Source organism: Camellia sinensis, chromosome 1, assembly GCF_055761805.1.
Source record: "Camellia sinensis isolate YWXY chromosome 1, ASM5576180v1, whole genome shotgun sequence".
In the NCBI taxonomy this organism is placed as follows: domain Eukaryota; kingdom Viridiplantae; phylum Streptophyta; class Magnoliopsida; order Ericales; family Theaceae; genus Camellia; species Camellia sinensis.
In genome coordinates, this window is record NC_138961.1 from 230,488,177 (window position 1) to 230,508,542 (window position 20,366).

The 20,366-nt window shown below is 38.1% G+C and overlaps 1 protein-coding gene across 1 annotated transcript; it reads left to right on the forward strand.

The window, feature by feature from the left end:
- Positions 1–19,096: 19,096 nt before the first annotated feature.
- LOC145822688 (uncharacterized) lies at positions 19,097–20,032 on the forward strand. The gene is made up of 2 exons (XM_082920433.1): positions 19,097–19,403; positions 19,497–20,032. The coding sequence occupies exons 1-2, from the start codon at positions 19,097–19,099 to the stop codon at positions 20,030–20,032; spliced, it is 843 nt and encodes a 280-aa protein (XP_082776559.1).
- The last annotated feature ends 334 nt before the right edge of the window (positions 20,033–20,366 follow it).

Here is a 20,366-nt window from a genome sequence, read left to right on the forward strand (position 1 = left end):
AGAAGAGTAGGCGAAGAGTACCGCTGTTTCATTCAAACTTTCTGGCATAATTGGCACACGGTCGAGGCAAACACAAGAGCGTGAAAAACCACTGCTGTTTCATTCAGAATCTGTTGGCACAACTGGCTCCCTGACAGAAACAGACTCAAAACAAAACGAAAAGACAAACACAAAACAAAATGGTGATGCCCGAGGCAACACCCCCCTGGAATCACCTGACTCCTATACAACAGGACTAACTCGATACAACAAGACAGACCCAAAACAAAAAGAGACTGACTCAAAACAAAAAGACAGACTCAAAACAAAACAACAAGACTGACCCAATACTCAAGTCAGAAACTGGCATTCGCAAATGCTCAGAATAGCGCATGTCCCTCCCACATCTGGAGTAAATCGAGTGCCACCCGCAGCTGGTTCATCCCTCGATCACATCACATTATCCCCCCACAAATTCACTGATCAAGTGCCGATAGGCTTTGCAGGACTTGGTGCGGGGATGACCCCGTTGTCAAACAAATCTTGTACATCATGGCGCAGACGAAAGCAACTGTCGGTGTCATGACCAGCTCGCTGATGGAAGGCACAGTAGTCGGCTGAGTTGTGCGAGAGAGGGAGGTTCTTTGGTAATGGTTGCGGCTCAAGGGGCTTCAAATGCCCTTTCTTGATCAAAACCTCTAGAGCCTTTGACAAAGGCATATAGAGGGCATGGAAGACCCTCCGACCTCGGGGTTGGTACTTCAAGGTTTGTGGATTTTTGCTGGACGCACCAGCAGGGGGATTAGCAGGTGCTGGCCTGGTTTGCTGATCTTTTCCGAGTGCAGGATTATAGCCGAAAGGAACGTTTCTGATACAACGACCCTTCTCCTGGCTTGCCCCTTGATTCAAACTGCCCCCAACTTGAGTGGCGAAAATGTCGTCCACAGTTTTTGCAACAACTGCGAACACTTGCTTTTTGTTCAGTCCCTCGGCTTTCAAAGCCTCAACAGCCAACAGAAGATATTCATGAGGATCCATGTCCACCTCTACCTCGTTCTTTCCACTCGCCTCCACTTTACCAAGGGATTGGCATTCCTCAAATATAGCCCGTTTCGAAATTGGGGAGCCTTTTGACATGAACTCCCTGGCATGTGATGTGGTTGATGACGGAGCCGATGTCCCGGAGGCCAAACCTATCACAGTTCTCTAAAGATCTTCGATCATTCTCTTCAGCTCAGAAGTCGTGGGCTCACGGGTTTGAGATGATTGGGGTCCAAGTGCATCCATCGTGCTTAAGCCCATGCTTTCCGGGATAAACATCTCGGGTTTGAGTATATGGGTCGGGGTGTATATACTGGGGTTGTAGGTGGGTGGCAGTGTTTGGCTAAGGTTGAGATGTGGAGGAGGCACTTGGTCCTTGGGGTTTTGAGGTGGAACTATTGTCCGGTTGTCAATGAGATTCTGGATCTCATGACAAAGGCGGTAGCAACCATCGGTGCTATGGCCGCGCTGTTGATGATATACACAGTATTTGCTGGGGTTATGTCTGGCAGGGAGTGGATTTGGCGAAGGTTGAGGATTAAGGGGTTTGAGGTGCCCTCTTTCCATCAGAACTTTGAATGCCCTGGTTAGGCTCATTTGGAGGGGGGTGAAAAATCTACCCTGAGCTCGGGCTGAGCTGGCTATTTGTAGGCTGGCCTTGGCAAAAGGGTCGGCTATGGCGACTGTGTTGACTTCAGCAGGTTTGGAAATAGTGCTACCACCAGCATTGGTACTCTCGGCTGGGAGCCTTACGGCAACCTCGGTGGACCAATCCTCAATGTCGTGAATGGAGTTGAGGCCCTGTGCCCTCTTGAATTGCTTCTCAAGGTTCACAATTTTCACTGCAGTCGGATTGAATTCATTAACATCAGAAAAAGGAAGCCTCTCAGTAGGCTGCACCGGGGTTGTGGAAACTCGAGCTTGAGTCAACCTTTCTCGGGGATCTGGACCCTGCAAATCTTCAGCTGGTAGAAGTGGGTCAAAGTTCAACTAGGGTCTCGAAGCTGGATATGAAACAGATACCCCAGATGGGCGTTGCGTTTCAGCACTGGTCTTGTCCTGCATGGTAGTTCCCTGATTTAGCGCTGCTGTCATGGCCGCAAACTCTTCCAAACCTTGTGCCATCACGGCCTGCTGAGTCTGAACAAAGGTGATGTGACTGGCGACTGACGGATTAGATGAACATATGAGCCCTGACCGGCTTTTCTTTACCTTGCCTCAGCGAAAGAACACTGATTACCCTTGAACTGAATCTCTGACCTGGCAAAGTCTATCAGCACAAGTTCGATGAACCTCGGGGGATATCGGAGCCTTCTGAAGCGACAGTTCCAAGACTACCCTAGCAAAAGAGAAAACAGACAGCACCTCAGCCTGATTTCACCTGAACAGATACGAGTATAGTTGAATGAGTGTGCCCTCTACTGAATTCTGCCCCAAAATTCGGCCTCAAAATCTGAGTGATGCCCACAGGTAAAGCTGACTCCCAAATACTGAACTGGTGCCCGTAGGCCTAATGCCCAAACTTGTACACTGATACATGCATTCCTGTAGAGACGCACTCTAAAGCACATAACAGATAAGTGAGAGCCAAAACATCCCTATAAAGGGATAGGGTTTCCCTGTCCTATTTTGTCAGGAGCTAGGATTTCACTACGCACGCAGCGGTTTCAAACAACCTATAAACGGGTAAGCAACCTGTCCTAGTTTGGAATGGTCACTATGGATCCGAATATGCACTAGGTCGAATGGTCAAAGAGGGTGCCCCGGTAAAACCGGGGTTTGTGTTCCCATACTGGCAGAGCCCACAACCGGTCAGCCTTATGGTCATGCCTTGACAAGACAAGCCTCCGGCAAACCGTTCAGGAATAGCAGATGGCAAACACGGTGTCCTAGGCGCACCAATGCAAATGCAATGCAAAGAAACACACAAGCGTAGTCAAAAACAGATATCAAGAGTTCGAGTCAAGTTCTCTAAATCCCCAGCAGAGTCGCCAGAAACTGTAACAAGCCCGCGGGGGACCTCGCTACAGCTCGGACTCGACTTTGTAGTCATGGTTCTAAATCTGAACCAAAGAGTCCAAATCCGGCAAATCGTTTTAAGAAAACAGATTTTTGAAAGAAGTGCCAAACATGGACTGCTTTGCCAGATACAGAGTCGCCACCTAAGTATTTTATTTTGGGAAATTTAGAAAACCCTGACTCGGTGCCAAAAGGCCACGTATCCGTCATCACCAAAGTTGCCTTGGCTCGGGAACTTGGGTACGATTGGGGAAGGTCACTTCGTGAGCACCCCCGCTCGCCCGGTCATAGACCGGCCTCTACTAACCATGATATCTATTTTTGAAAACATTGTGAGTCCTTATTCCGGTTATTAGCCTAGGTTACTATGTGATGCACACAGCATATAAGCATAGACTGGGTCGCCCGAATTGGAACAACACATTTCATGTTTGTTTATTTGAACGTAGTTTGATGGTGCTACCCGCAAGTAGGCTAAGACGTGGAATTGCCACCCTCAGGTGGGCTTAGAAAACATGATTTTGCCACTATCTAGTGAGCTTAAAACACACATTTGATGAATTATTCCAATTCAAATAACCCAACCTTTACCCACAGGCATTCAGGTAGTTATATCACATAAGCACATAGCCTCATGGTAAGCATGCTATTCATGGCAGTCACTCACACGCATGCGAGGATGCTAAAGCATAGAACTTACCGAGTACTCCAAGCCAAAATAGGAACTACATTAGAAATCATGCATGATCCTAAGTATACAAAAATGCTTAATGCAACACATGCAAAAATGCAAACTATAGCAGGCTCGGCTATTCTAAACATGGTATATGAAATGCTACAACTATCATGTATTTAGTTTGGAATTGAAAGTACAATGCAGTTAGTATGATGCGCCGAGCCCGGTGCATGCAATACAGATGAAAGATGCAAACATGCTGTCATACTGTATGCTAATTTAAATATGCCCTAATCTAACCATCATAAGCAGATAAATAAAAGGGAAGAAAGACGTGGGGTTGGAAGACATACATCACACTCACGCACACTTATTACAGTTATGCCCTCGCGCAAAGGGTCCAAATAAATATACAGTCCCGAATAAAAGAATATTACAGTCCAAATATTACAGTCCGAATAATATACAAATTCCTAATTAATTAACAAATTAACTAAGAAAATAAATAAAACTGGCATGCAAGCCAGGGACTGCCTTGCTTCTGATGGATGATGCATGTCCGGGTTGTCTTGCGCGGAAATCCACCGGGATGCCCCAATTAGCCTCTGTTTAGCAGTTATTCTTGGAAAGCGTGCCAAGCTCCGAAAAGTTGCTGATTCTTCATTTTGCTGCAACAGAGAGCAGGAAAGGGGCATAGCAATGTATTTTCACAGATATATGCATGCCTCGATCCTCGTGCCACCAATCACGCATATCGATGCATGATGGCAGAGGGGTCGAAATGTGCAATTCAATATAGGATGAATACACATGAAAAACACAGCTAAAACCTAACTCCATCATGGGTAATCCGGAGTGTCGGTGACTTGGAATTGAGACACGTTCCGTCACTCGAAGTACGAAATGCACCTCGTTTCCCGTGCCCGGGCTAACTCCTATCCCGAACACGATGCAATATGCATGATATGGATGAATGCAACTAAGATACAGCCTAGCATGCACAATGCTATGAAAATGAGATGTCTCGAAATGCGTGCACACAGGCACGCAAACCGAGAAAATACATACGCAATGCAAATGATATGGAAATGGCATATAGAATGTAACATGGACTTATACTAACATGAGAGAGCCTCAGCCACACTCACATAAGAGGCCGGTGGATGAAAATGAAGTGCCTCGAAATGCGTGCACGCGGGCACGCAAACCGAGGCAATGGCATACGCAATGCAATGGCATGGAAATGGCATATAGAATGCAACATGGACTTATACTAACATGAGAGAGCCTCAGCCGCACTCACATAAGAGGCCGATGGATGAAAATGAAGTGCCTCGAAATGCGTGCACACGGGCGCGCAAACCGAGGCAATGACATACGCAATGCAATGGCATGGAAATGGCATATAGAATGCAACATGGACTTATACTAACATGAGAGAGCCTCAGCCGCACTCACATAAGAGGCCGATGGATGAAAATGAAGTGCCTCGAAATGCGTGCACACGGGCACGCAAACCGAGGCAATGGCATACGCAATGCAATGGCATGGAAATGGCATATAGAATGCAACATGGACTTATACTAACATGAGAGAGCCTCAGCCGCACTCACATAAGAGGCCGATGGATGAAAATGAAGTGCCTAGAAATGCGTGCACACGGGCACGCAAACCGAGGCAATGGCATACGCAATGCAATGGCATGGAAATGGCATATAGAATGCAACATGGACTTATACTAACATGAGAGAGCCTCAGCCGCACTCACATAAGAGGCCGATGGATGAAAATGAAGTGCCTCGAAATGCGTGCACACGGGCACGCAAACCGAGGCAATGGCATACGCAATGCAATGGCATGGAAATGGCATATAGGATGCAACATGAACTTATACTAACATGAGAGAGCCTCAGCCGCACTCACATAAGAGGCCGATGGATGAAAATGAAGTGCCTCGAAATGCGTGCACACGGGCACGCAAACCGAGGCAATGGCATACGCAATGCAATATGGCTATGCAAACATGTTAATGGGATTGCAGCACTGAAAAGTTTGGGAAAACAGCCCCGAAATGAGGTGAAAACACACCCGATGTATGGAATTGCCCCGAAATGCGAATTTAGGCACCCGAAATGGCCTATAGCTATGCCAAACATGCACAATATGGACATGTAATGCAAAGAAAGAAGCTAGGCAGTCCCAAAAAAGGCACTTTCACAGTTATAAACATGGCCAAACAGCAAGCATAGGTAGGGCAAAAATGGCATGCAAGAATAGGGGCCAAGAGAGGGGTAATGAAGCAAGTGATATAAGAAAAATCCAAACTGAAAAAAATTCCTTCTACAACATTGAAGAGGGGCTAAAAATATGAATATTTACAGTATATGGCAAACCTCAAATCAATATACAAACATGCTAAAAAAAGGCACAAGATTGAGGCTCAAAAGGTGCTATAACATGAAGTATACAAAATAATCACCAAACAGCCAAAGACCCTTAATAAAACATGTAGAATGGGCCAAAATAGGACTATTTCCAGAACTGTAAAATGGCCAAAAACAAAAGCATGATAGGGTAACTAAACATGCAAGAATGGGGAATAAAAGAGAGATATAACATGAAGTGGCATATGGAGGTCCCAAACCATGAAAGGACCCAAATGAAACATGAAGTATGGACTAAAACAAGCACTTTTTCAGGACTGTAAAATGGCCAAAAACAAAAGCATGGTAGGCTGCCATTGCATGCAAAAATGGGACTAAAAGGGGAGTATAAAGGTAAGTATAACATGGAAGTCCCAAATGGTGTTGAGCCCTTCTTCAATGTTGAAGAGGGGCTCAAAATAAGCCTAATATCAGTTTACAACATGCTCAAAAACAGATTACTCATGGGCCAAAAATAGCATGCAAGATTATGACATATAAGAGGATCAATGAAGCAAGTGCATCATGGAGGGCTCAAACAGGGTTGAGCCCTTAATGAAGAATGAAAATGAGCTCAAAAGAAGGCCACTTTCAGTTAGGGCCGGAGCTTGAAACAAAAAGCATGTAGGGCTTACAAATGGATCAAGAAAAAGGGTCAAAGAGGAGAAATATCACTCACCCTTGAAGACTAAAGCTTTTGTTGCTTCTTGGATCAATTTGTAGCTCCTTTAGCCTTTGAGAAGCCCTCCTTGTTGCTATAAATGAAGTGGTGATGGTAGAGCTTGGTGGTGTAGAAGAAATGGTGATTAGGGACTTAGAAGTTTTCAAGGAAATGAGAAGTATAGAGAGGGATTTGTGTATGGAAGCTTGAAGACAAATTTTTCTAACCCCAAAAGATGATATGGAATGCTGGTTATAAGGGCCAAAAAGGGGGTGTAAAGGTGGGGGAAAAGGAGACAAAATTTCCCCCACAAAATATCCCCCGGATAAAGATATTTTCTGGGGGGTAAAGCTCTACAGCTGTAAAGTGAACAGTGTGAGGATCTCGGCCGGCCAGGTATCTTTGCTGCAGGTGGCCGACCGGCCACACCCCCTAGCCGGCCGGCTAGGGGTCAAAAGGGTCAATCTGATTTAGTGGCCGGCCACCAACTGATGGTGTCCTCCTATCTGTGTACAACACAACCCTGTGGTTAAAAGTCCAAGAAAGTGGGTCCAAGGGGTTCAACATTAGCCCGGAAGGAGGGGGTCAAAAGGGTCAGGTGGAATTATTGGCCGGCCACCAATTTTTAGGGTCCTCTCATGTGTGTAAATCACAAATATGTGGTTCAAAGTTCAAGAATGTGGGTCCAAGGGGTTCAACATTAGCCCGGAAGGAGGGGTTCAAAAGGGTCAAGCAACATTAGTGGCCGGCCACCATTTTTTAGGGTCCTCCCATGTGTGTACATCACAAATATGTGGTTGAAAGTTCAAGAAGATGGCCCCAAGGTGTTCAATATTAGCCCGGAAGTGTGAAAAACGGGCGCCGGAGGGCGTCGGAGGATGTATAATTGGTTGCTGCAACAATTACTGGCCTCCCACCCTTCAGTGACCTTCCTAGTGATAAAACAGAGGTACCTGCCAAAAATGAATGAAAACCGATGCAAAACGAATGTTCGGGGGCCAAAACACGCAGTTCGGGGCCCCGGAAACTGCCCGTTAAACACCGAAAGTAGCGTTCGGCTACGAAGTGGGTTTCTCAGACCCCAGTGTCCCTCAAAAGGGAGAAAATAAGATGTATGCCAAAAATCAGAGCAAATGGAGATGGTTAAGCGGTCCCGAACCGGGGCACATGGCCAACGATCCCGAAAAACTGAAAACCGGACTCCGAAATGGGCAAAATGGCCTGCGGCCACAAAATGTAGCCCACGGCCACTGAGAGATGGTCTACGGGACCTCTCCTTCCCCTCAGGAAAAGAAACAGAGAAAACCGAGTCTGGTTCGCAAACCGAGGCAAGGCACAGAAGAGGGTTCGGAAGTCCGGAGGCAGGGTTCGCAGCCGCGATTCTGAGACTTCTGAACAAGCACAACATGCAATATCACCAAGTTCAACTGGTGACGTCTGAGTCTCAAGGTCGGTCAAAAATGGGATGTCTACAGCGGGCTTTTGGCCGCCCATGGGCCGCGGGCCAATTTTATACTCTTATCAATGTGAAAGTTAACATGTCAATGTGGATATTCACATTGTCAATGGGCTGGACCGGGCCCGTCCCGGGCCGCCCGTGGGCCGCAAGCGGATTTCGCGCGCGCCACGGGACGCGGGCTAATTTTACACTCCTATTAATGTAAATGTTAACATGTCAATGTGAATATTCACATTGTCAACGGGCCGGGCCCGCCCCGGCTCCCGGGCGGGTTTCGGGCCGCCCACGAGCCAATTTTACATTCCTACTAATGTGAATTTTAAAATATGAATGTTCACATCATTAAATTGCTAATCATTCAAAAAATATTTATAAGAGTATCAAAATTGAATATGAGGGCATAAGTGTTCAAGAAAATAGTGTAAATCAAGAAAATGGACTTTATGGAATAAAACTATATATATGTGGGACTAAATGGGTTAAAAAATTCATTCATGGACTTCTTGGGTTAAAACACTTCTAAATTAGACTTATCAATAAAAATCTCATTTTTTTTTGATTAATCAACAAAAATTTAAAATTTATTGACGAACCCAAGTGTTTTTCTATTTTCTTTTTTATGAGTTGACTCTGCTAATGCTGCTTAATAATATAGTAGACACTTGTAATAGTTACAAAATTAGTAGGTTACTGTGCGATACAGGAAATTATTTTTAAAATAAAATAATAATTTTGAGTCTTAATACTTTGTGTAAAAGAAATTAATAATTGAAAGCCAAACATAAATAAATTTGCTAATGGCTGATGAAAATTCTTATCATTGTGTAGTGATCTTATGTAAAAGGCTTATAAAAATAAATTCTTTCAAAGTTATAAAAAAATAAAAAATAAAAAAAAGTGTATTCTCAACCTGAAATCAAATCTTTATTTGTGTTAATTAAATCTACCAAAAATCATGAATTCCACTTTTATCAAAATATATTTTCTGAAAAAAATAAAAACAATAGAAAATTCTATAATATAACTCATGGTTTATTATTTTGGTTATTAATCGATAAGGTCTTTGCTATTTTCTTTTATTTTTGGTTATGCGGAAAGTGATGCATTAGTCTTTAATTGTGCTTCAAGTGGTGTTTGATTATGATCTATTATAATATTTTTATATGACAATATTTAAGTATTTTATTACACGAAAAAGTTCATAAGGTGAGTCAACTCAAAATTAGGATTTATGATTATATTAGTAAGATGAGTTATTCACATTGATGTATAAAAAAATTACAAATTCAAATCATAAACAGTATCCTCAAAGGCAATCAGGCACAAAATCTTTATAACCTTAATAATTTCAATTCTCAAAGGATTCTGATTAATTATGCAACACATCATAATAACAATAAATTTCTCATTCCAGCCAAATTATTTTTGCATATCTTTTTTGTCAGAACTCATAAATGTGCATTATCAGTAATACTATAAATTTTAAAAATTTTATTTAAAAATTATTCAAGAAATATCAATAGGTGCCTTAAATATACACAAACATTTTCAATGAATCATTATTATTCCACACTATTTATTATTTGACATTTGTCAATTTATCTTCTAAGGGTTTGTACTATAAGCATTTTATAACTACATAAAAAATGACATAACTTCATACTTTCTTAGTCATAACTATAAAATTAAAAAAAAAAAATCATAACCAAACACAAAAAAGTAAAAACTAAAATCTTAAAATAATGTCATAAGTAAAGAAGAAAATTTGTCATAACTAACGAAGAAACTAACATAACTAAATGTGCATATGGTATACAGGTGGGTGTGTATAATAGAATTCTCAAAAAGTGTTGAGTTCTATTATTTTAATCAATTAATATAAAATTGGACACTACACGTGTATATAAATCATAAGCAGAAATATAATGTCTAATACAAAATCACAATAGAGTTAACTTTAATTAATATAATGATATTTTATATTATGATTTGTGTTACAAAACAATAATATTAATTTTAATTAAAAAAATTAATTCAAATTATTTATTTTAATAATCTTAACCTTATCATTCTATAAAATGTTACTTGAATACTTGTATACAATAAATTTAGTTAAATTATTAATTTATTTTTGATAATTTTTCTATTGTGCTATAAAAATGTAACTATCATATAATGACTTTAAATGATATATATTAAATTATAAGATAGTAAAATAAATACTCATTTTGATATAAAAATAATAATTAAAATAGAAAGAGAATTAGTAATATAAAACTAAAAGTGATTCTAATTATTTAACTTAACTTTTATTTTATATTTATTTTGAAAATAAAAATATGTAGAAATAGAACTACATAAAATTTATTTAAAAGATTAAATAGAAAGATGTTGTGATTGGATTAAAAAAAATACATAAATTAATTAAGCAGAGTATTGATTTTTTTTATAAATATTCTTTTTGAATTATTCATACATATTATATATAGGTATATAAAATTTAAATTAAATATAATTTTTCGTAATAAATAATTTAATGTTAAATAAAAAATTAAATATAAATTAATATTAAGACATCAATAAGATAGACAAAAAAATATAAAATATAAAAGAAAATTAATTTGATCTGTGCGATATACATAATTAAGCACATTCTGCCTTATTTATTTATTTATATATCGAGATAAATTTTTTTTAAATATCATAATAATTAAATTATATTATATATATGGAAAATAAATATTTCTCAAATAGAATCCATATAAATTGATGATTATAATTGAAATTGAGTTTCTGTAAAACTTTATATGTAATAAAAATTGCATGATGATGTGACTTTTTTAGAAAAATAGTAAGCTTTTAGAATATGCCATATAAGAAAGGAAAAAAATATTACTTTTATATATATATATATATATATCATGTAGGGTAATTATTCAATAATTCTCAAAAATATTAGTTTGGTGTAATTCCCTTTTTAATCAGCGAACTTGCTCGTAATAATTTGTAGACTTGGAAATTTCGTGTTTCAAAAACTTTGTTGATCCCCTTTTTACAACTTATTATTAACAAATTTTAATCTTTCGTAACATCATAATTAGCATTTTTTTTTAACAAAATCATAATTAGCCGTCTTATAAAAGTAATTACGATGTGTTTGGTTGGTAGATTTAAGAAGGAATTTTAAAACGAAAATAGAAAAGATAGGTGAAATGTAAATAAAATATATCTATATTTTATATAATGTTACACACTTTTTCTCTTTCCTTTTCCAAATCCTTTTCTTAAATCCCTCAACCAAACATAGCGTAAAAGTATCATATAATAAATTAAGTAGGTGTTTGAGAAGAACTAAAAAAGTATACTTTTTTTTTTTTTTTTAACATATATACACTTATTTGGATCACATCAATTAACATTTATCAATATTTCTTCTCTACTTTTCTAACTATTTTTTCTACTTTTCTACACATTTGTTTTTATTTTTTTTTAAAAGTCAAAAATTACACTTATTTTGAACATTTCAAATCACCCCTAAATATCTAAAAAAGTACTTAACCCCTTATTTTAGTGTATTAATAGAAATATTTTTTTAAAATTTTATAATTCTATTAAAAAATATATAAATAAAACAATAAATGAGACCAATAAATGAATTGCTTTTGAATGTCTGCATCTTTTCATGTTAAAGAATCAATTTTTAAGTGTCAGAAATTCATTGAACATCATCAAATAAATTGTCCAACATTTGTGTCAATTTGGTTTTTGGGATACATCAATCAACAACTCTCTCTATTTTTTTAATCTCTTTTTTTATTTTTTTATACATTTTTTTTTATAAAAGATCAAAAAATATATTTATTTAGAACATCCCAAACCAGCCCTAAGTATCTTAAAAAAGTACTTAACCCCTTATTTTAGTGTATAAATAAAAAAATATTTTTTTTTAAATTTTATAATTCTATTAAAAAATATATAAATAAAATAATAAGTAATATGAATAAATGAATTGCTTTTGAATGCCTACATCTTTTCATGTTAAAGCATAAATTTTTAAGTGTCAGAAATTCATTGGACATCATCAAATAAAATTGTCCAACATTTGTGCCAATTTGGTCCCGAAATTCAATCCTTGTCCAACTTTTTTATCCCAAACCCCGTAAGATAGAATTGTCCCAAATACGAGGGATTAATAGTTGGATCAGATTATTAGTTTAGTCTTTAATTTTTAAACCAAACCACATAATCGATATGTTGAAAATGAAATTCTACCCCATGCCTCAATCTCAGCAAACAAACATCACCTCTAAAGGTATGAGATCACTTGAAGATGTTAGTATTCACTAAAAGCGTTGAATCACTTACTTAACCTAGTTGGAAGAGGAAGGAGAGAGAAGATCCCAAGGAAAGGGTAGGCCCGGCCAAAAGCCCACAAAGCAATTGCTTTAGGCCCAAGCAATAGCCCGAAATTAACTTCAATCGCTTCTGGGCAGCTAGTTCCTTAACGCGTTGGATTTTGTGGTCTACACTAATTTCAACTAGTTTGGTAAGAAACCATTGGAGAAAAAATATTGGTAAACACAACTTTATTGCTTGTGTTTTGCTCTGTTTTTGTTTTTGTTTTTGTTTTTGCTTCTTAGTTGGGTTTTAATTTGAATAGCTAAAACGATTTGAATGTGTTTAATTCAAAGCATTCAAACAAACTGTATGTTGTTGCATTTATAGCGTTCGATAAAATGCCTGATTGAGGCATTGGGCTAACTTGAACTTGGTTTTCTTTGTTCACATTCACTTATAAATTCTTGTGTAATCAATCGCGAACTTAAACTGAGAACTAGGTGAATCTAAGTTAAGAGTACAAGTAACAATCAAACACACTATATCGGGTAAATTATCAGTACCTGAATGGTGTTTCTAAATCCCATGCCAGTGTTGAATCGATGTGTATTGAGTTGTTGGGTACCACGCAATGTGTCCAACAATCATAACCCCAAAAAAAAAACAAAAACACACTCAAAAACACATAAGAGAGTGCTTAGTGAAATCTTATGTTTTGGCAATGCTATAATCTGTTACATCATGAAATCTAACTGTATTCTCTTCCTCATTTGGTTTTCTCAGCAGAGTCATTCATACCAAAAAAATGCAATAAAATTTACCATAAACAAATAACGAACCATGAAAACTTGTATTACTAAAAAAAATCATCAATCACATCAGAAATGCCCCAAAATTACCTAGCCATGAGAAAAGTCCCAAAATAGGCAGCACCCATTATCCAACACCTTCAGGGCCTCCCAAGATTCACTTGTTCAGCAAAGATTGATGCATGAAGAATGAGATTGAGATGGTGGTTTACTTCAACCTTCTCTGAATCAATAAACAAAATACTGTTGTATAAATTATGTGATAACATAAATCAAATAAATTCATATATTTAACAATCTGAATTTCATGTTGGAAATTATACATAGATAGAACAGAAATTCATAAAATTAAAATTGCAGAAGAAAGCAAACCGAAGCTTGCACAAGATAGTGTCCTTAAAACATATTCGTCGCCTCACCGGTTGAGTGCTGGAGGTTATTCTATGTCAGTTTCCTAAGATACGACGGTTGAACCAACTACACAATACACCGATTGAATACCTTCAGTGAACAGGACTTTGCAGCACTCTCTCATAGGAAGAAAATAATAAAACTGAAAATTTTTTGAAGACTAGAATAACAGCAATTCCTGGTGTAGAAAGCTGAAGGAAATGGCCTCTTTTTATACACATGGAGGGAGAGAGGAAGAGGCTCCCCTGTAACAAATGCAGGAATTAATTCTACATTAATTTGAATTAATTCTGCAAAACTGATGGGTTTAATTCCATCATCAATAGAGGAGACTAGGTTTTGTGTATATATTCTTGCAGTCCACACATCTAACTTGGCCCAAAAAGAGTAAGATGAGTGGGCCAAGCCCGACCCCTACACTCAATCCACACAAGCCCAAGCCCCGAGGTCTAAGATCCACGGATAGTGGATCACAGACCATGGACTAGACCGGTCCGGTTCGGGCGGGCGGCACGTGCGCTTGTGGCAATTTTTGTATAACCAACTTGGACCATAGTCATGGCCCAAGTCCATCCTTGAAGCATCCATAACTCCCTTCATTCGGAAAATTTGGGTGCCCCAAAGGGCTCACACCCTAAGGCAAAAAATGAGATTTATATATCCATCAATGCTCTCCTCTATAATCCATGTGGGATAGAGGTTTTACACCTTTCTCAACCCTCTTTCATGAAGTCAACTTAATGAGTCAATTTCTCATTCAGAGCTTAATGATTTTTGGTCATTCTTTTTGTGGTGTAAAGATCTCACTACAAAGAATCTAAACCCACTTTACTTCACTTCCCACTTTAATATTGCATTAAAGTCACCAAAAATCCATTATTTTCTAACAATCCCCCACATAAATAAAAATTGACTGAATACCAACAAACGGACAACGCTTAACAACAAAGACTCGGAGAGAGTGCAACGAAATAACCCCGACATTGGTAAGGGTAGCTTTTGGCTTTGAACCCCTCCTAGGGAAGTTTATCGGATTTACTGTCTGTCTAGTGAACACGAAATCTTGAACTGTTTGCCGTTTATGTGAACCAAGACAATAGACTTCACATAGGAATTACTCCAACCATCGTTCTGTTCTCACTGTTGTGTCCGGTTTGGCCCTGGAACACTAGCCTAGTTCAGTGAGTGATTTAAAGAATTAGACCCTGTCAATTCTTATAGAAGTGGCTCCACTTCACACTTACATAGGTGACTCTACTTGAGTATCCTGCTATACTCAGCTCAATTGCTTAACACACTAGAGTCATTAAAAGCTCAGCTTAACCTCTACACTTGTAAGTATCACTAAGAAAATGAATGGTTGGAGGTTTAACTTCCTTAGTGACACACCATCATTACACGCAATTAGGTTGTCCCATTGAACCCAGATCTTAGAATCTCCAGTCAACTAGGTTGGGTTTCCATTCCAGTAACACCTTACACTATAGGCCTTAAGCCTATTCCTTCTGACGACTTCTCTACTAACACTCGATTTAACCCTTTGGTTAGCGGATCCACAATGTTGTCCTGAGACTTTACATAGTCTAAAGTGACAACTTCGTTCGAGAGTAGTTGTCGGATGGAATTATGTCTATGACGAATATGTCTAGACTTTCCATTATACATATTACTCTGTGCCCACCCAATAGCCGATTGGTTGTCACAATGAATACAGATAGTTGGCACAGGTCTGGACCAACATGGAATATCCTCAACGAATTGGCAAAGCCATTCAGCTTCTTTAGTTGCTTTATCCAAAGCAATAAACTCAGATTCCATCGTTGATCTCGATATACATATTTGCTTGGAAGATTTCCAAGACACAGTTGCCCCTCAGAGGGTGAACACATAACACTGGTGGATTTGGAGTCTTTTATATCAGATATCCAATTAGCATCACTATACCCTTCTAATACCTCTGGGTATCTGGTATAATGCAGTTCATAACCCCGGATGTAGCGTAGATAACCTAACACCTGCATAATGCCTCTCCAATGAGTAGCATAAGGATTACTTGTGTATATACTAAGCCTACTAACAGAGTAGGCTATATCTGGCCTTATACAACTCATCAGATACATCAAACTTCCAATGACCCAAGAATATTCTAGCTGAGAGACACTTTCACCGTTATTCTTGGTCAAATGTAGACTCATGTCTATCGGTGTCCTAGACACACCTGTATCTGATTTGCCAAATTTCTCAAGTATCTTCTCAATATAGTGAGATTGAGAAAATACAATACCATCAGATGTTCTGGTAATCTTAACACCTAGAATTACATCGGCAAGCCCCATATCTTTCATGTCAAACTTAGAGTTTAACAATCTCTTGGTAGTTCGAATCATCTCATCATTACTACCAACAATCAGTATGTCATCTACGTAAAGACACAAAATAACATAACCTCTGTCAGTGTCTTTGATATATACGCATTTATCACACTCATTGATTTGAACCCATTTGACAGCATAACGTTATCAAACTTCCCATGCCATTGCTTCGGAGCTTGCTTCAAACCATACAATGATTTGACAAGCTTATAGACTTTGTTATTTTGTCCTGGAGCTGAGAACCCCTTGGGTTGCTCCATGCAGATTTCTTCATCTAAATCTCCATTTAAGAAAGTTGTCTTTACATCCATCTTGTGGCAACCCAAATGTTCAATTAATTTAACACCACGTTAATATTAAATCGTAGAAGCATGTGATTTAAAGAGTTAAATGGTATTAACGTTTAGAGTAAATATATATATATATATATATATATATATATGAATAAAATAGTATATTTTCTTTTGAATTTTTCTGAATAGCCAATAGTTTGTATATTTTATCTGAAAATTATTTCAAAAAAATAATTTTAAGTTTATATTATTAATTGATATTATTTTCTAAGTATTATAATATTTTTATTATATTTTTCTCTATATTTTTCCTAAATCAAAATACACTGAAATATAATATTTTTGCATGACAAAAGACATGCCCCGCAAGTGTCTTGCTACGCACACCTCTTGCTTCCCACACTTTGCCGCCTATATATAGATGTCCAACGGCTATTTCATCCTCACCAATTCCAAACTCTCTTATTCTCTCTCTCGTGTTTTTTTATATATAAAACTTTGAGTTTAGGTTGAAGTATTTAGTGGGTCGCAGTGAATGAAAAGTAAAAGTTAGAATTAACATAAAGGTGAGTTATATTATACCTTAAGTCACCATAAAATATTTTACGTATGTTTTGAGTTACTATAATTTATTTTACATATTTTTTGTTTTATAAATTATATTAATATTTCGATTACGTTGATGATTTTTTGAATCCTATTTGCTTAAATTGAAACCCATGGATATATTTGTTTGAATTTTAGAAATTATTTGACAATGATTTTATAAACAATTATGTTTTGTAAGTGCCACCATAGGAGTCCCATGCCTTAAGGGACATAAATAACCGTTGGCCTCTGTTTGACCACTTTGTGGTCCTCTGTTTGTCATAGATACATTGACCTCTGTTCTGATTGTCACTCTAGTGACCTTTATTCTATTCTGTTCTGTTCTGTATCGTGGTTATGATTATTTGCTTATGTGATTTTCGCAGTCTGCTTCAGTTATTAAAATTAGTTATGTATTTCAGTTACCAAACTAATTTCTGTTTTTTTTAGCCAAATAATTATCCATGGTAATTTTTGTACCCTTATGCTCACTATATAATATTTCTCATTTTGCCATGTGCTTATAGTTGTTATCCTCTTTCAGGTGATGAGATTTAGCGAGATCGAGATTAGGAATGAATCGCAGTGTTTTTTTTCATTTACTATCTGTAATTCTGATTGGACTCTTATAATAAAATAAAAATGACTATTTTACTTTTTAATAAACTTTTGGTACCCATTTATTTTATTTTAATATATTTAATTTATCCGCTTGCGCTACTACTATAGAAATTTTGGAATTATTTTATTTATATTGTCTTGTTGCGACGTCGAACCTTTGGGTACCGGGTTTGGATCGTGACAAAAGTGGTATCAGAGCAATGGTTTTTGATTTAACAAAAAAAAAAACACTTTAGTTTGTCTAACACGATTAAACCGTTTTATAAATATTTCTAGGCTAATTCTTCCTGTGTTGTAGGGAATGGCAAATCTGAGCCCAGATTGTATAGCGTTGTTTTGAGATAGAGCATAGTGGCTGGGAGTTTGAGTCCCTCATGCAAAGTAAGTTTGTAGGTTGTTCCATGGCCCAATTTTTCAGAGCCAGTTCTCGTGATAGCATAATGATGCATTTTAGATGTCCGGCCAAGAGATTTTTTTATGACCTGACCATGATTAGTCTAATCCTTATGTTTTTGTATTCGTAGGATTAGTCACTTAACTCTTGACTATTATCTAAGTATGTTGTACTAACATCTTTTCTTTTGCATAAGTAACACAAGTGTCATGTAAATTATACATGTGCTGTTATAGTATCTTTGTGAATCATAGATGTCATAATACAATGACTAAAGTACGTAATAAATTAGACTAGCCCACTAATCGTTTTCACCCTATAGGAATGGCCAACTATGGAAATGGAACTAGGTTGTCAGTTAGCTGTGTCGACCCAATGGAGCAAATCATGGAAATAGCAGTTACCAGTTTTCTACAGGCCCTGCAAACCAACATGAATAATGGAATGCCTGAACAGCGAAAAGAGCTGGCTACGATAAAACAGTTCCAAGATTTGAAACCCATCACATTTATCGGTAGTCTAAACCCATTGGTAGTAGAAACTTGGGTCAGAGCCATGGAGAAAAATTTTCGTGCGCTACCTTGTACAGAACAACAACAGGTAAGATTCACTACATTCACCTTCAAAATCGATGCACAAGAATGGTGGCTTCTTACTCTGGAAAAAGAAGAAATTTGCTGTGGGAACAAAAGGCATCAGAATTCATATATCTAAAGCAAGGAACCATGACGGTGGCTGAATAGGAGAGCAAGTTCACGCAACTATCTCGATTTGCGACATATGTCATCCCCACCAAAGCTCGAAAAGCAAGGAAATTCGAAGCAGGATTGGATGCTGAAATCAAGGATAGGCTTGAGCTTTTGAAACTACCAACCTATGCGGAAGTGGTAGATCAAGCATACATTGCGAAAAAAAGGATTAAAGCCTTGCGTTCTAGGAAAATGAGCCAAAAGAAGCGATTCTAGGAAAAAGACAACAGAAGATTTAGTGTTCACCTCCAAAGAAGGTAAATATGGGTTCAACTAGTGCAGGCAATCAAGGTTCTACTAGCCCCAGATTTGGCACCATTCCAAATTGCCCTACTTGTAGAAGAACTTATTGGGGACGATGCCATCGAGACACGGAAGCATGTTTTAAATGCGGTGAAGTTGGCCATTTGCTGAAAGATTGCCCAAAGCTTACCAATCCTATAGCAGGCCCCTCTGGACTAGCCCCAAAACCCGCGGTACCTGGAGGAGTGAGGAAGGACCAAAAACGCCAAGGAAGAGGTTTTGCCTTGGTACTTGGAAAACTGAAAGTTACCGAAAACGTTGTGCCAGGTACACTTTCTATCTGTGATCACTTAGCTCATGTTCTCTTTGACTCTGGTTCCACTCATTCTTTTATTACACCATATTTCGTTTCTATGTTAGCATCCACCCCCGAACCCATAGGATATATATTGTTTGTGTCTTTTCCTTCTGATAATCCTACCCTTGGTACAAACGTGTACAAATCTTATACTGTATCTTTAAAAGATGAAACCTTACACGCAGACTTGATTCTCTTTTGCATTAGTACCTTTGATGTAATCCTAGGAATGGATTGGTTGGCTGCCAATCATGCCTCTATTGACTGCAAAACCAAAAAGGTCTCCCTCTGGTTACCAAACCAACTCGAGCTTGTCTTTGATAGAATTGGAGTTTCAACCCCTCCATGTGTTATATCCTTCATGACAGCCCAACGACTTCTAAGAAAAGGTTGTTGTAGTTATATCCGTTATGTGATCGATACTCAACAAGAGGCCTCCACACTTGATGCAATCCTTGTGGTTCGAGAATTTCCAGATGTATTTCCTGAAGGCCTACCTGGTACCCCAGTTGATCGAGAAATTGAATTCACCATTGAAACTCAACCTGGTACACAACCAATATCCAAAGCTCTTTATCACATGTCAATGCAGAATTGAAAGAACTAAAAACCCAACTTCAGGAACTCTTGGACAAAGGCTTCGTTCGACCAAGTACCTCACCATGGGGAGCTCCAGTACTATTCTTAAAGAAAAAGGATGGCACAATGAGGTTATGCATCGATTACTAGGAGTTGAACAAGGTCACCATAAAAAATCGATATCTTCTGCCACGAATCGATGACTTGTTCGACCAACTGCAAGGCGCCCAAGTATTCTAAAAAATTGACTTGCGTTTCGGCTATCATCAACTAAAAGTCAAAATGGAAAGCATTGAAAAGACTGCCTTTAGAACACGTTACGGGCACTATGAGTTCATTGTTATGCCATTCGG